We start from the raw sequence: 15,601 nt of genomic DNA, 5'->3' as shown, positions 1-15,601 counted from the left end.
TTTTCTTCAACTTTTAATGAATCAACTTCTACTTTGAATTTTTCTTTTTTTTTTTTATACTTAAGATACCTAATTTTCTATTTTAAAGGGAGGAATCAAGTTTTAATTTTTTATTTAAATAAATTTAAATCTTGTTTAACGGATAGTGAAATTTATATAATTAAAATAAGAATAAATTAATAAAAAATAATAATAAATATCACATTAACATTATAAATAGATAAATAATTTGAAATAAATAAATATAAGAAAGAGGGCAAATATAGAGATGATTTAAATGAAATTAAATTCAATGGTTTGATTTGATTATGATTTAAAGGAATTAAATTTTCTTAATTAAACCTACTTGTATTCTGTTTCAAAAAATCAAAGAAAACTAAATATCATTATTTTAGTATTCGTGATTTTATATAACCAATTGATAATTAAAGCAAATAAATATGAAGTGTTGTTAGCTTCATAAAGTATGTTAATTTGGAATGTGTAAAGACAGACTTAAAATACTGGTTTTTAGATAATTTAAAAAAATTATCAAAACACTAAAATATTTTTTAACATTTATTATATAAAAGAAATAAAAAACATTATTAGTGGAAAATTGGATGAGCTAACATAAAACAAACCATTTTGTATTGTTATTTTTTGTGTAGACGATTTTAGACTGTTTTACTTGCTTTTAAGGAATTTGTTATAGTCAATAAAACAATTGTTTTTTACTATATATATTATATTATTTATTTTTATCAAAAAATATTACTAGTTCGTTATATAATTCATAATCCCACATTTTTAAAATTTAATTTTTCATGAGTTTTGTTTGAAAAAAATTAAATTCAATTAAATGTATTTTTTTTATTTTGATTATGTTTTAAGAGAATAATATGTCATTATTTTAATAATACATAATTTTTTATATATAACTTAGAGATAGCGGTATTTTGTATTTTGAATATGTAAAGACAAACTTATAAAATAGGTTGTTAACTTATATATATAAATATTAGAGATAAATTTAATAATTTCTTATTAGGGTTTGTTATTAGTTTGTTACATTTGACCCTATTTTAAAGCTCTAATAGTTTGTTATTAGTCCCTATTTTAAAGCTCTAATAGTTTGTTATTAGTTTGTTAGATTTGTTATTAGTTTATTAGGGTTTGTTATGATTGATATTATTTTCAAGTTCTAAAAGATAGATTATCATCCAATTTTGTCATGTGTCATTAAAAAGAATAAGAATACAACATTATAAAACGCTGAAAATATGTTGTATCCTTCTTATTTTTTATGAGACATGACAAACTTTTATATGGAGGTAACTTTTATATATGTTGATGATCTATTTTTCAGAATTTGAAAATATTTTCAACCCTAATAACCCCTAACAAACTAATAACAAACCTAACATACTAATAACAAACTATCTGAGCTTGAAAATATGATCAACCCTAATACACTAATAACAACCCTAACAAACCCTAATAACAAATTATTAAATTTATCTCTAATACCCCCTCAAGTTGGATGATGATGATTATAAACACGCAACTTGAACATGAGGTATTAAAAAACTTTCACGCCTAAGGACTTAGTAAAAATGTCACAATTTTAGTAAAAACTTTCAGAATTTTGTATGTGGATGACATACTACTTGCAACCAATGATAAAGGTTTTCTACATGAGGTGAAACAATTCCTCTCTAAAAACTTTGATACGAAGGATATGGGTGAGGCATCTTATGTCATTGGCATTAAGATCCACAGAGATAGACTTCGAGGAATTTTTGGTCTATCACAAGAAACCTACATCAATAAAGTTTTAGAGAGATTTAGAATGAAAGATTGTTCATCAAGTGTTGCACCCATTGTCAAGGGCGATAGATTTAATTTGAATCAATGCCCTAAGAATGATTTTGAGCGGGAACAAATGAAGAACATTCCATATGCTTCTATTGTTGGAAGTCTTATGTATGCTCAAGTATGCACAAGGCCCGATATTGCATTTGCTGTTGGAATATTAGGAAGATATCAGAGTAATCCAGGTATGGATCACTAGAAAGCTGCAAAGAAGGTGTTGAGATATCTTAAAGGAACAAAAGATTACATGCTAATGTATAGGAAGACAGAAAATCTTGATGTGATCGGCTATTCAGACTCCGACTTTGCTGGTTGTGTTGATTCTCGCAAATCAACATCAGGATATATTTTTATGATGACTGATGGAGCTATTTCATGGAGAAGTACTAAGCAAACCTTGGTTGCTACTTCTACTATGGAAGTCGAGTTTGTCTCCTGTTTTGAGGCTACTTCTCATGGTGTATGGCTTAAGAGTTTTATTTCTGGGCTTTGAATCATGGATTCTATTTCTAAACCTCTGAAGATTTTTTGCGATAATTCAGCAGTTGTCTTTATGGCTAAGAACAATAAAAGTGGAAGTCGAAGCAAGCACATCGACATAAAGTATTTAGCCATTGGAGAAAGAGTTAAAGATAAATCAGTAGTTATTAATCGCATTAGTACTGATTTAATGATCGCTGATCCTTTGACTAAGGGCATGCCACCAATAAAATTTAAGGATCATGTAGAGAACATGAGACTTGGGTCCTCTTTATGATTGTATACATAGAGTTTATTAACAAAACTCTTATATTGTGATGTTTTCTTATTTTCATGCGCACATCAGTTTGAGAAAATATGTTACATCTGGACCAAGAGTAAACATTGGTTTATTCATCAAGTTAGTTATCACATTACAGATATATACTTGAAAATAGACATGTTATAATACATAGATGAGACTACTCGCTTTAAGAGGGACTATCTTTATGATTCACATATTTATTTCTTGAGTAAGTTTTCCATGACTCATTTATGGCAATAATCAGTTCTATGGACCAAGTGGGAGAATGTAATGGTTTCTCATTTTTATTATAATAATTATTAATAATAAAAAAACTAATTTTAATGTGGTCCATAGTTTTGGGATTTTGGTTCTGAAAAGGGTATGATTTATTTTGGTTTTAATGTAAATTGATATGACAATTTAATTGGGTGGTAATGAGTTTTAACAGCTTTAAATTCTTGATGGTAGAATCAAGCCTATAAATAGTCTTTGATCCCCAAAGCTTTCTCTCATCAGAAAAGAAATACACCATCTATATTGAGAGAGCAAGAACTTGGAAGAATCAAAGACAGTGCACTCACTTCATCTTTCGTTGTAACCATCAACAACATCTATTCTTCTTCGTGTTTGCATCACACTCTTAATTTTCTTTCTTGCCTCCTCGACATGGACTTGCATAATGTCCATATTTTTGACAGTTATAACACTGAATATTTTTTATCAGGTTTTATTTCACCGCCTTTTCTTCTACATGCACCATCACCTCTGTGATTGCTTTGGTTTAAAGATTGTCTATGATTTGATGAACTACTTTCTTGTTGGTTTCCTATACCAGTTGTAACTTCCTCTACCTTTTTTACCATTCCATCTTCCTTTGTCTTTCTTTTCTTTTGTTGAATGTGCCTGCAGAGTTACATCACTCTTTGTCTTGCTTGCAAATATTTCATCCATTCATTGTTCATGAGATCCAAGCATCCCTTTAAGCTTTTCTTTTGTCATGCTTGACAAATCCTTCAGTTCTTCTATGGCTACTATCACATGATCGAATTTTGGAGTCAATTACCTCAAGATCTTTATAATTACTAATCTTGATGTCAACACTTTTACACACATCTTGATTTGATTCACCAATCTTGTTACCCCTAGTGAATAAATTAGCGATGCTTTCACTTTCTTCCATCTGAAGCAATTCATACGTTCTTTTGTAAGTTTGTAACTTCACCTCTTTCACCTTTTTAATGCCTCCAAACGATTTCTCCAGGATGTCTCATGCTTCCTTTGTTGAGTCAACATCATCAACTTTCTCAAAGTTGTCTGGATTAACATATTGATGGATTTTAAAGAGAGCTTTATAATCTTTCTTCTTCAAATCCTTGTGTGCGGCCTTTTGTTCATTCGTAGCATTCTCTCCAATTGGTGTTACTTCATTCTTCACAAGATCCCAAAGATCTTGATAACCAAAGACAACCATCATCTGCTAACACAAATTCTCATAACTCTTACTATTCAAGATTGGAAGATTTGTTGAAAAATTCCAATTTGGATAAAAAGTCATTGCGATATTCCCCCCCAAGAATCAAAGCTAGCGCTATAGATATCAGATGTTGAAATTAACCCTAATCTTGGAGATAATCCGAATCAATCTAGATTGAACGAGAATCAATATTTTTGATTGGTCGTTCTTCTCGTTCCTCACTCTTCACTCAAGTGATTTAACCACTCATTGGTTGCCAGATGATTCCCGTTCACAATGATCTGAGAAGAAAAGAAATATGTGAAAGTGAACTGGGGAAGAAAAGAGAAATTAGGATTTTGAGAGAGAGAGAAGAAGATGGATCAAATTCTGCAAAATTCCTCTTTGTGTTTATTCTAACTGAATTTTCCTTATACAATAACTACTTACAATAGTAAGGTATCTCCCTATTTATAGATGAGGTTACTTGCACATCAATAATCTCTAACTAATTCAACTAATAAAAGCTAAGTTTTAACTTTGTTGAAGTTAACCGTTTTGAAAATTATAGGGTTTGACTAAAACTGTATTACACTACTCTATCGAATACATTCGAATTTAACTCTATCGAATCTTACAACATATTTAACACATCGAATTATATATTTATCAATAATATTCCCCGTGGCTTTGGTGAAAGTTTGACGCCCCCTTCCACAACCACGACCTCTGAAATTTTCTCTATCATGCCCTTTTCCTTGATTTCTCACATCCACACTCACTTTCGAATTTTGTTCTTCTCAATTGCTCTTATGAAACTTATGTTCATGCAATATGAGTGAAATTTGATATTCGTTAAGTGTGAAGTGCATCAATATCCTTAGATAGTGTCATTTTCAATATTGTTTGAAGAATGGATCTATCAATTGTTAGTTCTTCACTTTAAAATCCTTCAATTTCAGCTCATCAAACCTCTTGTGTTGTGCCTTTGTTACATCTACTCCTATTTTCGGCTCTTCGTATCCTATTTCAACCAAATCTTAAAAAATTGTTCTTATACATACTTCATTAATGTTCTCTCTACCTTGCAACATGATTCTACATTAAGGTTTATTTTTGGATTATAAGCACATTAATTAGGATACTATTTTAATGTGTTGTCTCTGTCTTTGATTGAAAGATGTAACTAAAAAAATAAAAAAATAAAAAAATAAAAAAATAAAAAACAATAAACAACAGTGATAATTTATAAATACTAGCACTTACTATTATATTATGAATCATAGCAAGGTTTTATTTGTCATTGGACCACATTCTTCATAAAACAGAACACAACACATACTTTGAGTTTGACATAGTCATGTAGAAAAGATAAATATTTAATTCCTACAAGCCAAAATGAAAATTCTAAGAAAGTTAAGATCATTTAATAATCAATTAATTACTACTAATTAACAAGCACAATTGAATTCTGATTGTGATGATTATTAAAATAATTACTCTTCTCAGAACAGAACGTGGCTTTCATCTTTTTTATAAAATCTTCACACTTCTTGTTCAATTCTTCTGTCTCATCTTCATCAATTATCATAACAGCACTTTCCTCTTCTTCTTCTTCAGCTTCTGTAATCACGTTTTCTTGCTCCACTATCATCAAACTCTTATCGTCTTCGTCTTCTTTTAATGTTTCAGTTTCCAAAATGTTATAACTGTCAATTGATTCTGTAACTTCTGGTTCTGATATGTAAAACTCGAAGCGGTTACTAACATGTTGAATGGTTTCATGAGTGTTTGATGAAGAGGTATTGAATATGGAAGAACATAATGCTATAAAAGCAAGAAGGGTATTGGATAGAAGAAACATGTAACTCTTGTCAATGGTGTAGAAGAAATAGTAGTATTGCATCATGAATGGCTTGAAGGACTGAAAAAGTAGAGAAAACAGAACAAGAGAGAAGAGAGAAAAAGAAAGAAGAAACTTGCGCAAATTGAAAGTTTCCATGTGTTATGTTTGGTTGAAACATGTTAGTCTAATATATATATATATATATAGTAGTATGGTGTGAAAAAGGATGTATATAGAAATTACTTGGAAAAGGACAGTATCCCAAGTCAGTCAACTTAGCTATTGTGTTCATGAAAAATAACAACATTATTTTAAAACAATCATTTCAAAATCTTTTTGTTTTCGATTTCTTAAAAAAACTCTACATAATTTAATAAAATCGTCTAAGCCATCTTCACTTTGGATATCATCATTGCCAAGCCAATTGCATACATACATATGTTTAAATTTAATCAACGATGTGCATCCGGTTAAATTTCTATTTAAATTTCTTTGTGCATCCTGTTAAATTTCTATTTAAATTTCTTTTACATTGACGATGCATATCCATTAAACTCAAAAATGAAAATAGGAGATGCACCGATGATGTAAAATATCTTTACACTTATCCAATAAACGACACGCATTCCGTAAAATTATATTATATTTTAAAATGGTTTCTTATTGGATAATCATGTAAAGAAATTTATTCTGAATATATATATCCATTAAACTCAAGAGAGAAAATAGGAGAAACACCGACCGTGTAAAATAACTTTACACTATTTTAAAATAATTTGAATGATTTGATAAATTGGTGGTTTCTTATTGGATAACCGTATAATTTTTTTTTACATTGACGATGTATATCTATTACACACAAAAAAGAAAATAAGAAATGTATCGATAGTATAAAATAACTTTACACCATCATCCAATAAACGATGTACATCCCGTGAAATAATACTAATATTCTAAAACGACTAGGATGATTTAACAAATTGGTGATTTCTTATTGGATAAACGTGTAATACATTAATGATACATATTCATTAAACTAAAAAAAATAAAAAATGCAAACAATATAAAATAATTTTATACCGTGATTCGTATTCAACGAATGACGTATATTCCATCAAATCATACATATATTTTAAAACTATTTGGTTAATTTGATAATTTCTTATGGGATCACAACACATACCTATTAATCTCTTAAAAAAAAAGTATTGTCTCTATTTTAGTAGTAGCAAAATAATATAATTGACCATATATCTTATTACCACCTGAGCCATAGCCGCTATTTTAAAAGATAATTTTTTTAGAGTAATATAATTTTGTTAAAAAAAATTATAAAGAGTTTTTATAAAAATTTCAAATAAAAAATCGATTTAAATAGTTTTTTTAAATACTATTTTTATTATAATTTTTTGAACATTACAATTTTAAAAAAATACTTAAGTCTAAAGTTATTTCAAATAATAATTTCTTAAAATCTACTTTTGAAATACATCTTTTTAATTATTTTTTAATTTTAACTATTCTTTAATATTTAATAATATATTTATACCAAATATTAATCTTTTATTTTATAAAAAATGAGTTTAAGACACCATGTCACACAGCTTCTTTGTCATTAAAACACCATTCTTAATCCTCTTTTAGTATGAATATCTTTATCATGTGGTGTCTAGAATTACTTGTAAAGGAATTAGAATTATTTAACATTAATAACAATTTATTTATTTTGTATCCATTCATTCTATTTGATAAATTATAGTCTATGCTTCTAAATACTATCAAAGATACTTCCACAAATTCTGACTTTTATAAGATTTTTTTTAATTATAAGACTAATTCAGCATTAGATCTTGGAAGAAAGGATATGTCCATTAATTTTATTTAATTTTAAATTAGGTCTATACATAATTAATCTTTTTTGAGGTCTTAAAATTAGATAATTTAAATTGTAATATATATAGTAATGTTAAAATTTAAATCTTGAATCTTAATCCAAGGACTCTAAAATAGGTCATTAAGTGTCAAATGCTATTCTTTTTTAGTAGAATGATCTAAACTAAAGAAAGATAGTAATTGTTAGATGTTACTTATAGGTCATTAAATGTTGCTAGTGAAAGACTAGATTCGGAAAGACTCTGTCAAATCCTTGTTTTTGATGTGTAGAAAGATCGTTATATGTTACATTATTGTCCCTTTCTTTGTCTTGGAAAGACTTGACTTGTGAAGATAAATCCAAGCCTACATTTTTGAATACTTGAATTTAACTTAACTCTTTGAGAAAGACTAAAATTCAAATGGGTAAATGTTTGTTAGAAAGTGAAGACCTTGATCTTGAGTCAATTGAGAAATTGCTACTTGTGTTATTTGCGAATACCACAAGATAGTGATACGAAAGCTACCATTTCTTAGGTATAACATCTCTTTCATAAACAATAATACACCTACAAACTTAACATTAAGTATAAGTCTTAAAGAACTTATCATAAATACCTTAATAAAATTGAATCAAACAGTTATATTTAAAAAATAAACGATCATTTTTTCTCTCTAAAAAATAGATTATTTATATTACTGTTTAATTTATTTATATTAACGATTGATATTTGGTGTAAGACTTTTATGTTTATATTCGGTGTCAATGAATTTTTACTCATGAAAATTTATAATATGTAATGAAATTATTAGTTGGATTAATTTATATTTAAATTAATATATAAATATTTTTTGTTAAAAGAATAAAAAATAGTCAACAACTAGACATTTAACTACATCAATATTATTTTTATAACAAAACCAATATTCTTAAATACTATATTCATTGTGTTAAGAGACACAACATTGTTATACATGAACCTTTATACTTTTTATAAAAGATCCATTATTTTTGGCGTTAGAAAATAAAAAATGTCAGAGACAAATGATATAAAAACATGTTGATTGTCGAAACACGTTTTCTCATGATTTGTCACTTCACGTGAAGCGGTTTTGAAAGTTATTTGTCCCACGATAAAACCTTCAATCCTCAGTCTCATCAGTGGGAAAACCCCAATCAAGTCGACACATGCATGTTTTCCTCTGACCCATTTGTACATTAGAGTATCTGATAGTCTAAGTGTCGATTTCCCATTCCGTGGACCAGTCAAGAAACTGATGTTGATGATGTTATAGACATGTATGCCATGTATTATAGTTACCATCATACATTATATACATATTAGTAGTTTATATATATGTTGCTCTCTCACTTGTTAGGAGAGAGGTAGTAGTTATTCACTTTAATCAATTAACACTCATTGAGAAAGTGAATAAAAATAACCATCATAACCAATTATATTCTATCTCTCTTCTTTCTTCTTCTCTCTCTTCTTGAATTGAAAGGTTTTTTGTTGTGATCAAGATACTCTTTATTTCTCACAATTTTACTTTGTTTTTGGCAACGATTTCTCAACAAACTTGTGCAGTGAGCATGGAGAAGTTGACATCAACGAAGTATGAGATTGAGAAATTCACCGGAGTATATGATTTAAGATTATGGAACTTGAAGATGCAAGCTCTTCTTGTTCAGCAGAGTTTGTTAGAAGCGTTGAAGGGATCACAAAAAATGGATGCTTCCTTAACGAAGAATGAGAAGACGAACATGATTGAGAAAACCCACAATACCATCATATTGAGCCTTTCTGATATGGTTCTTTGACAGGTCTCGAAGGAGAAAATCGCAACAGGTGTGTGGAACAAACTTGAAGGTTTGTACATGACCCAGTTGTTGGTAAATTGTCTCTACCTAAAGCAAGCTTTGTATTCATTCAAGAAGAGTGAAGACAAAGTCTTGTCTGAACAACTAGATATGTTCGTTAAGCTGATTCTTGATCTGAAGAATATTGATGTTAACATCGATGATGAAGATCAAACATTGTTGTTGTTGTTGTTGTGTACTTTACCAAGATTTCATGCTCATTTGAAATAGTCTCTCTTGTATGGAAGAGAATCGCAGACCTTTAAAGAATTTCAATCGGCCTTGTACTCTAAGGACTTGAACTAAAGGAGGTAGCACAAGCAACCATCTATTGGTGAAAGATTGTCCATAAAAAGAAAATTCTCGAAGAAGGATGGTAAGTTTGAGAAGAAGAAGGTTAAACTTCAACAAAAGTCTTATGGTGGTATAACTTCTGCTATGAGGTATTACCGCTGTAAGAAGGAAGGTCCTACTAGAAAATTGTGTCCTGATAGGTTGAACAATAATGGTGATAGCAAGGAAATGAAAATGCATCCATTTTTCAAGATGATTATGAATCATCTAATATCCTGGTGGCACCACTACAAAATAGATTTTTGGTAACACCATATTAGTATGACCATTTTGTCATGGTTATATGTGTGTCATATTTCACTATAATTGGTATTTGTAACCGTAGTAAAATTCTTTCCTACAAAATCAAAACATAACAGGTTTTTTATTTCCTTCATAAAACATGCTCTAGCGAACGAAAACGATATTGAAATCTTCATCTTCACAATCTTCATCTTCACAATCTTCATTAATTTCTTAGAACAAAAATTATTTCTTGATCTCTTCCTCCTCTTCAAAGTACAGTATGTTACCTTTCTGTGTTTATTGTTCATTGTTCATTTCTTGGTCCCTCTCTCTTTTGCTTTTGTTGTAATTGGATTTGAATATAAGAGCTGGATATTATCGATGACTTTGTGTTTTGGTTTTATTCAAATTTTGTGTTGTTTATGTTGTTATAAGGCTATGTAATTTATGTTGGCTTGTTGCGTTCGTGGTTATGAGTATGCTTTTGGTTTTGGTTTTAAATAAAGATATGTGTAGGTTATGAATATGCTTTAGGTTTTGGTGTTGTTGATTGATGTCATGAATTGTATTTATGGTTATGAATATGCTTTAGGTTTTGGTGTTGTTAAATGTTATATTGTTATGAATATGGTCGTAGCATGGAGAAGTGGCTAAAATCAAAATGCGACATGCAAATGCATGAAGTTGATGAAGATATGGATAATTAAATAGAAGATATGATCCGTGATGTTGGAGAATCATCTTTCATGAAAGCTCATATGAATGATATTTTATGTAGTGATAAGGATGAACCTTTATATAAGGGTGTACAAGTTTTACACGATTGTATGTGTTGTTAAAATTGTTTAATTTGAAGGCTAAAAGTAGGTGGTCAGATAAATGTTTCACATAATTGCTTGATTTGTTGAAATAAATGCTACTAGAAGATAACAATTTGTTGAATTGTTGTTATGAGATCAAAAAGATATTGTGTCCAATGGGTTTGGAGTATATTAAAATAGATGAATTCCGTGATAATTTATATTATAAAGGAAATAATATTAAAATTTTTGGTCAATGTCCGGAATGTAGTGAGTCGCGCTACAAGGTGAATGACAACAATGGTGATGACAATGAAAATGTTAGCAAGAAGCGTCCTCCTACTAAATATTTATGGTACTTGCCACTAATTTCAAGGTTCAAGATACTTTTTGCTAATGCTAATGATGTAAAGAATATTAGATGACATGTAGATGAAAGAAAATATGATGGAAACATTCGTCATATAGATGATTCTTTGCAATGAAAGAAAATAAATTTGTTGTTTCTAGATTTTGGTCTTGAGCCAAGAAAGCTTAGGTTTGGTCTTGCCATAGATGGAATGAACCCATTTGATAATCTGAGTACTAATTATTCTTTGTGGCCTGTTATTCTCACGATTTACAACCTATCTCCTTGGTTGAGCATGAAACGCAAGTATATGTTGTTAAGTATGATGATTTCTGGATCAAAATAACTTGGAAACGACATAGATGTTTATCTAACTCCATTAGTTGAAGATTTAAGACTTTTGTGGGCGGAAGATGTTGACATTGATGATGCATATTCTAGTGAAAAGTTTAAGATGCGTGCAATGTTATTTTGCACAATCAATGACTTTCCTACATATGGTAATTTTGTTGATATGTACAATCAACAAGCTTCAGAAGAAGCGAACCAGAGATGGTAGAAATAAGCCAGGTGCAAATGAGTGCATCTTGCTGCTCCCAGTTAAGATACGCTAATTAGCACCGTCGGAAACAGGATCGGCTATAGGGAGAAAGCTGAGGAATCGCAGGCGCTGTGATGAATCTTTGAAGCTTGTGACCTCAAATTACTCCATTGATTTTTTGTTTCCACTGCTTGAAATTCTTGTCATCATGTTTAACAGATATGATATACAAAAGTTTGACATGAGAAGAGGGAAATGAACCCTCAGTGATGAGCGAAGATGAATTCTCCATGGAAGTAGGTTAACGAATCAAGAAAGAAGTTCTAGATACCATGATAGAATAATAAAAGAATAATTAGGGAAATTTGTTAAGCTTAGATCCGAATTTCAAATTGTGTATTCATTAATTGAAAAGAATACTCTAGAGATCTCTCTATATAGGGAGTCATGAGTAACTAACTGATTTACAACTCAACAAATTAGTTACAACTTTAGAATAGAAGTTACAATCTGATAGTTTACTAACTATCTCTAACAGCCGATAATGTTCGTTTGGACTTAAACGTGATTAATATTGTGTGACCATGGTTATTATTTTGCGACTCTTTGGGGAAATTTTTTTGTGTTGGATTGACAATATCTTCCACCAGGTCATACTTTTATCATTGAAGCTGAGAAAAAAGCTTTAAGGAACACAAATTCCCTTTCTTTGTTTTCCAATATTGAGGTGAATGAGAAGAATGAAGGAATCATAGTTGTTGAAATTAAGCTGAAAGAGTTGGTGAAGAAATCAGCTGAAGTTAGTATCGAGTGGAGTATTGTTCTTGGACGAGGAGGGCGTTCGACTTTAATATTTGCGGAGAACTGAAAGTCTATCTTCGTTTGTTGAATGTTGATATTTGTTTGCTCAACTTATGTGTTTGTTTTCTGTTCAATGTCCGTATAAGATTTACTACACAATCGAGAGGAACTATTACTTTTTATGAGTTGTTATTTGGGTTTGATATGGAAATAATTGGTTATAGTATTTTTTTAAATTAATATATATTGCTGGGTTAATAAACCTCCTTAATTTGTTTTGAAGTTCAATGTAAAGTAAATAACGATAGTTTGAAACCGTCGTAGTATAATTGAAAATAGTTTAAAATCGCCACAAAGAACTATTTAAGGCAGTTCACTAACTGTCATAAATAGTTATGGCGGTTGGAGCTACGATTTTTCAAACCGTAATAGATCATACTAGCGACACGCACATTTGTGGCAGTAAAAAAAATTGTCACAACCCGCGTATTGAGGTGGTTCAAACCACCACAACAGTCAGAAAAAATCGCCACAACAGTCGAAAAAAACCACCATAACTATGGTGAGGCATCTACGGTTGTGACCATGATGCTTCTTGAACTAGAGACATTGATCTTGAATTGACGTCGTTAATCTTCTATAGGACGAGTTAGGGGGGATGTCTGCATGGTTAGCACTCCAACGGCCATGTCAGTTTAGAGTTCAAGATAGTCATAGTGAAAATGGAGATTGAAGATTGTGTACCTAAAAACTTTTTGCAAATGTATTTGTACCTTGGGCTCAATGGAGCCTGCTAAATAAATGGATCTCGTGATATTGGCTCTTTGATCGAAAGAGAACAATATTCATTAATAATATAAATTAATTTTACACTGTGAACAAATAACTATTATATATCTTATCAAATAAATGGTATGACTTGACATAGTGATGAATTCTTATTTAACAATTGTGTAAAATAATGTATATCCATTAAACTCATATTATATTTGAATACTCTTTTTTTTTAATAATCAAATACACTGCATATGTTTGTTAAAAATAACGGTTGACTGATAAGATAGTTTATAGTTTATGATTAATTGCTGATGATTGATGACCGATAGCTTATAACTTATAATTGATAGTCGATGAATGATAGCTGATAAAGTAATTGAAGTGTTTGATAAAATTAACTATTCAACTAACTTATAATATAAAATTACATCAAAAATATTTAATACTTACTTATTTTATTTTAAACTAAAACAACTTATAAAGGATAAAAGATAATTTTTATTAAAACTATAAAGATAAAAATGAAAGAAAAGATAATAAATTATAAACTATAAGATAAAGTTCTATTTAAAATAACATATGCAAAATAAGCTATAAATTAATAAAATAAATTATAAACTCGTGATAAAAATATTGTTTCCAACCGGATCTAAATTGTTATTAGAATTTATAAGTTATAATATATAACCTATACGCTCGAAATTATGGTTTAACCTTAGACGTTTCTTTATTGAGATCGTTCTTTTGCTCTTTTAAAAAATATAAATAATTCATCCTGGTGTTATTATAGTGTTGAAATTGGGGAAAGAATAGTTAAAATTTGTAAATGTTGAGAAGTTTTAAACTTTTTTATGATATAGAATAAATGTATTTATTTTATCTATATTCTAAAAAACTTTTACTAAAACTTATAAAAAATTATTTTAAACTCATTTTTCTTAAATTACAAATGTCATTTTCACACCCAACAACTTAAATATTTATTATTAAAGACTTTGACATAATAAAAATTATATAATTTTTATAATAAAATATATATGTTAAAAATGATTTTTTTTTAAAAAAATTCAAATATTATTTTTTTTAATTTTAGTATCCAAAAAAATGAAATATTTAAAGTAACTTTTCATGAAAAGCTATTTTAGTCAATTTCTCTTTAAAACTTTTCTTTTAAAAAACAAAATCTCTTTTTAAAAAGTTTAAACAAAAAATTTAAACAAAATCACATTTTTTTGCAAATTATGACCAAAAATGCACATTATGATTTTATCATGTGTGCAATGATATGAAAGAATAATGCATAGAGTGATTGAACTCAAAATATTTATTTATTTATCCATTGCAACTCAATTAATTAATAACCAGAAGTAATTTCTGAGAATAATCAAAATGACAATTGTAATATTAAGCTTTCATCTCATAATAAAACGATGCTTTCATCTTTTTGATAAAATCTTCACATTTCTTGTTCAATTCTTCTATCTCATTATCTTCATCTTTCTCATCTTCACTGGAAATTGATTCTTCTTCAATCCCTGACTCTAATGCATTATATTCTAACCATTCGCTATCATTACTGGTTGATGAAGAGACATTGATTAGGATAGAAAACAATATTATAAAAGCCAAAAGAAGGATACAGAGAAGGAACATGTAACTCTCATCATTGGTGTCGAAGCTGCAAAAGAATTGCATTAGGAATGATTTCAAGGACTGAGAAAATAAGGGAGGTAGAACGAACAGAACACAGAACAGAGAAATTGGAAGCACAAACTTGATTATCAACTGCTCCAAATAACCCATTTCTTGTGTTTGTTTGAAACTTAAACCTTTACTATTGTATACATAGCTGAATATACATATATATATATATATATATATATATATATATATATATATATATATATATATATATTCTTATACTATTAATGACACCTACATCTTATAAATATATATACAGATTTGTTTTCTCAATATGTTTAATGATTATTTTTTTCTTTTTTCTTGAGACAAACAAACGCATGTGCATATGATATATTCTGGATAATGTAAGATACTGTATTTGATGAATCATTATGAAGGAGAAGCATTCACATTGAGTC

The 15,601-nt window shown here is 28.9% G+C and overlaps 1 protein-coding gene across 1 annotated transcript; it reads right to left on the bottom strand.

Annotated features, from left to right (window-relative positions):
- Positions 1 to 14,808: 14,808 nt before the first annotated feature.
- Positions 14,809 to 15,333, bottom strand: LOC127117471 (uncharacterized). The gene has a single exon (XM_051047497.1). It carries the CDS (start codon positions 15,300 to 15,302, stop codon positions 14,904 to 14,906), a length of 399 nt encoding a protein of 132 aa, XP_050903454.1. The 5' UTR covers positions 15,303 to 15,333; the 3' UTR covers positions 14,809 to 14,903.
- Positions 15,334 to 15,601: the final 268 nt, after the last annotated feature.

Source organism: Lathyrus oleraceus, chromosome 2, assembly GCF_024323335.1.
Source record: "Lathyrus oleraceus cultivar Zhongwan6 chromosome 2, CAAS_Psat_ZW6_1.0, whole genome shotgun sequence".
Lineage (NCBI taxonomy): Eukaryota > Viridiplantae > Streptophyta > Magnoliopsida > Fabales > Fabaceae > Lathyrus > Lathyrus oleraceus.
The sequence above is the reverse complement of the archived record's forward strand: the minus strand, read 5'-3'. Positions and strand labels throughout refer to the sequence as shown.

Excerpts from the sequence above, each read along its gene's own strand:
- LOC127117471 (XM_051047497.1), bottom strand. The coding sequence starts at position 15,302 with ATGGGTTATTTGGAGCAGTTGATAATCAAGTTTGTGCTTCCAATTTCT.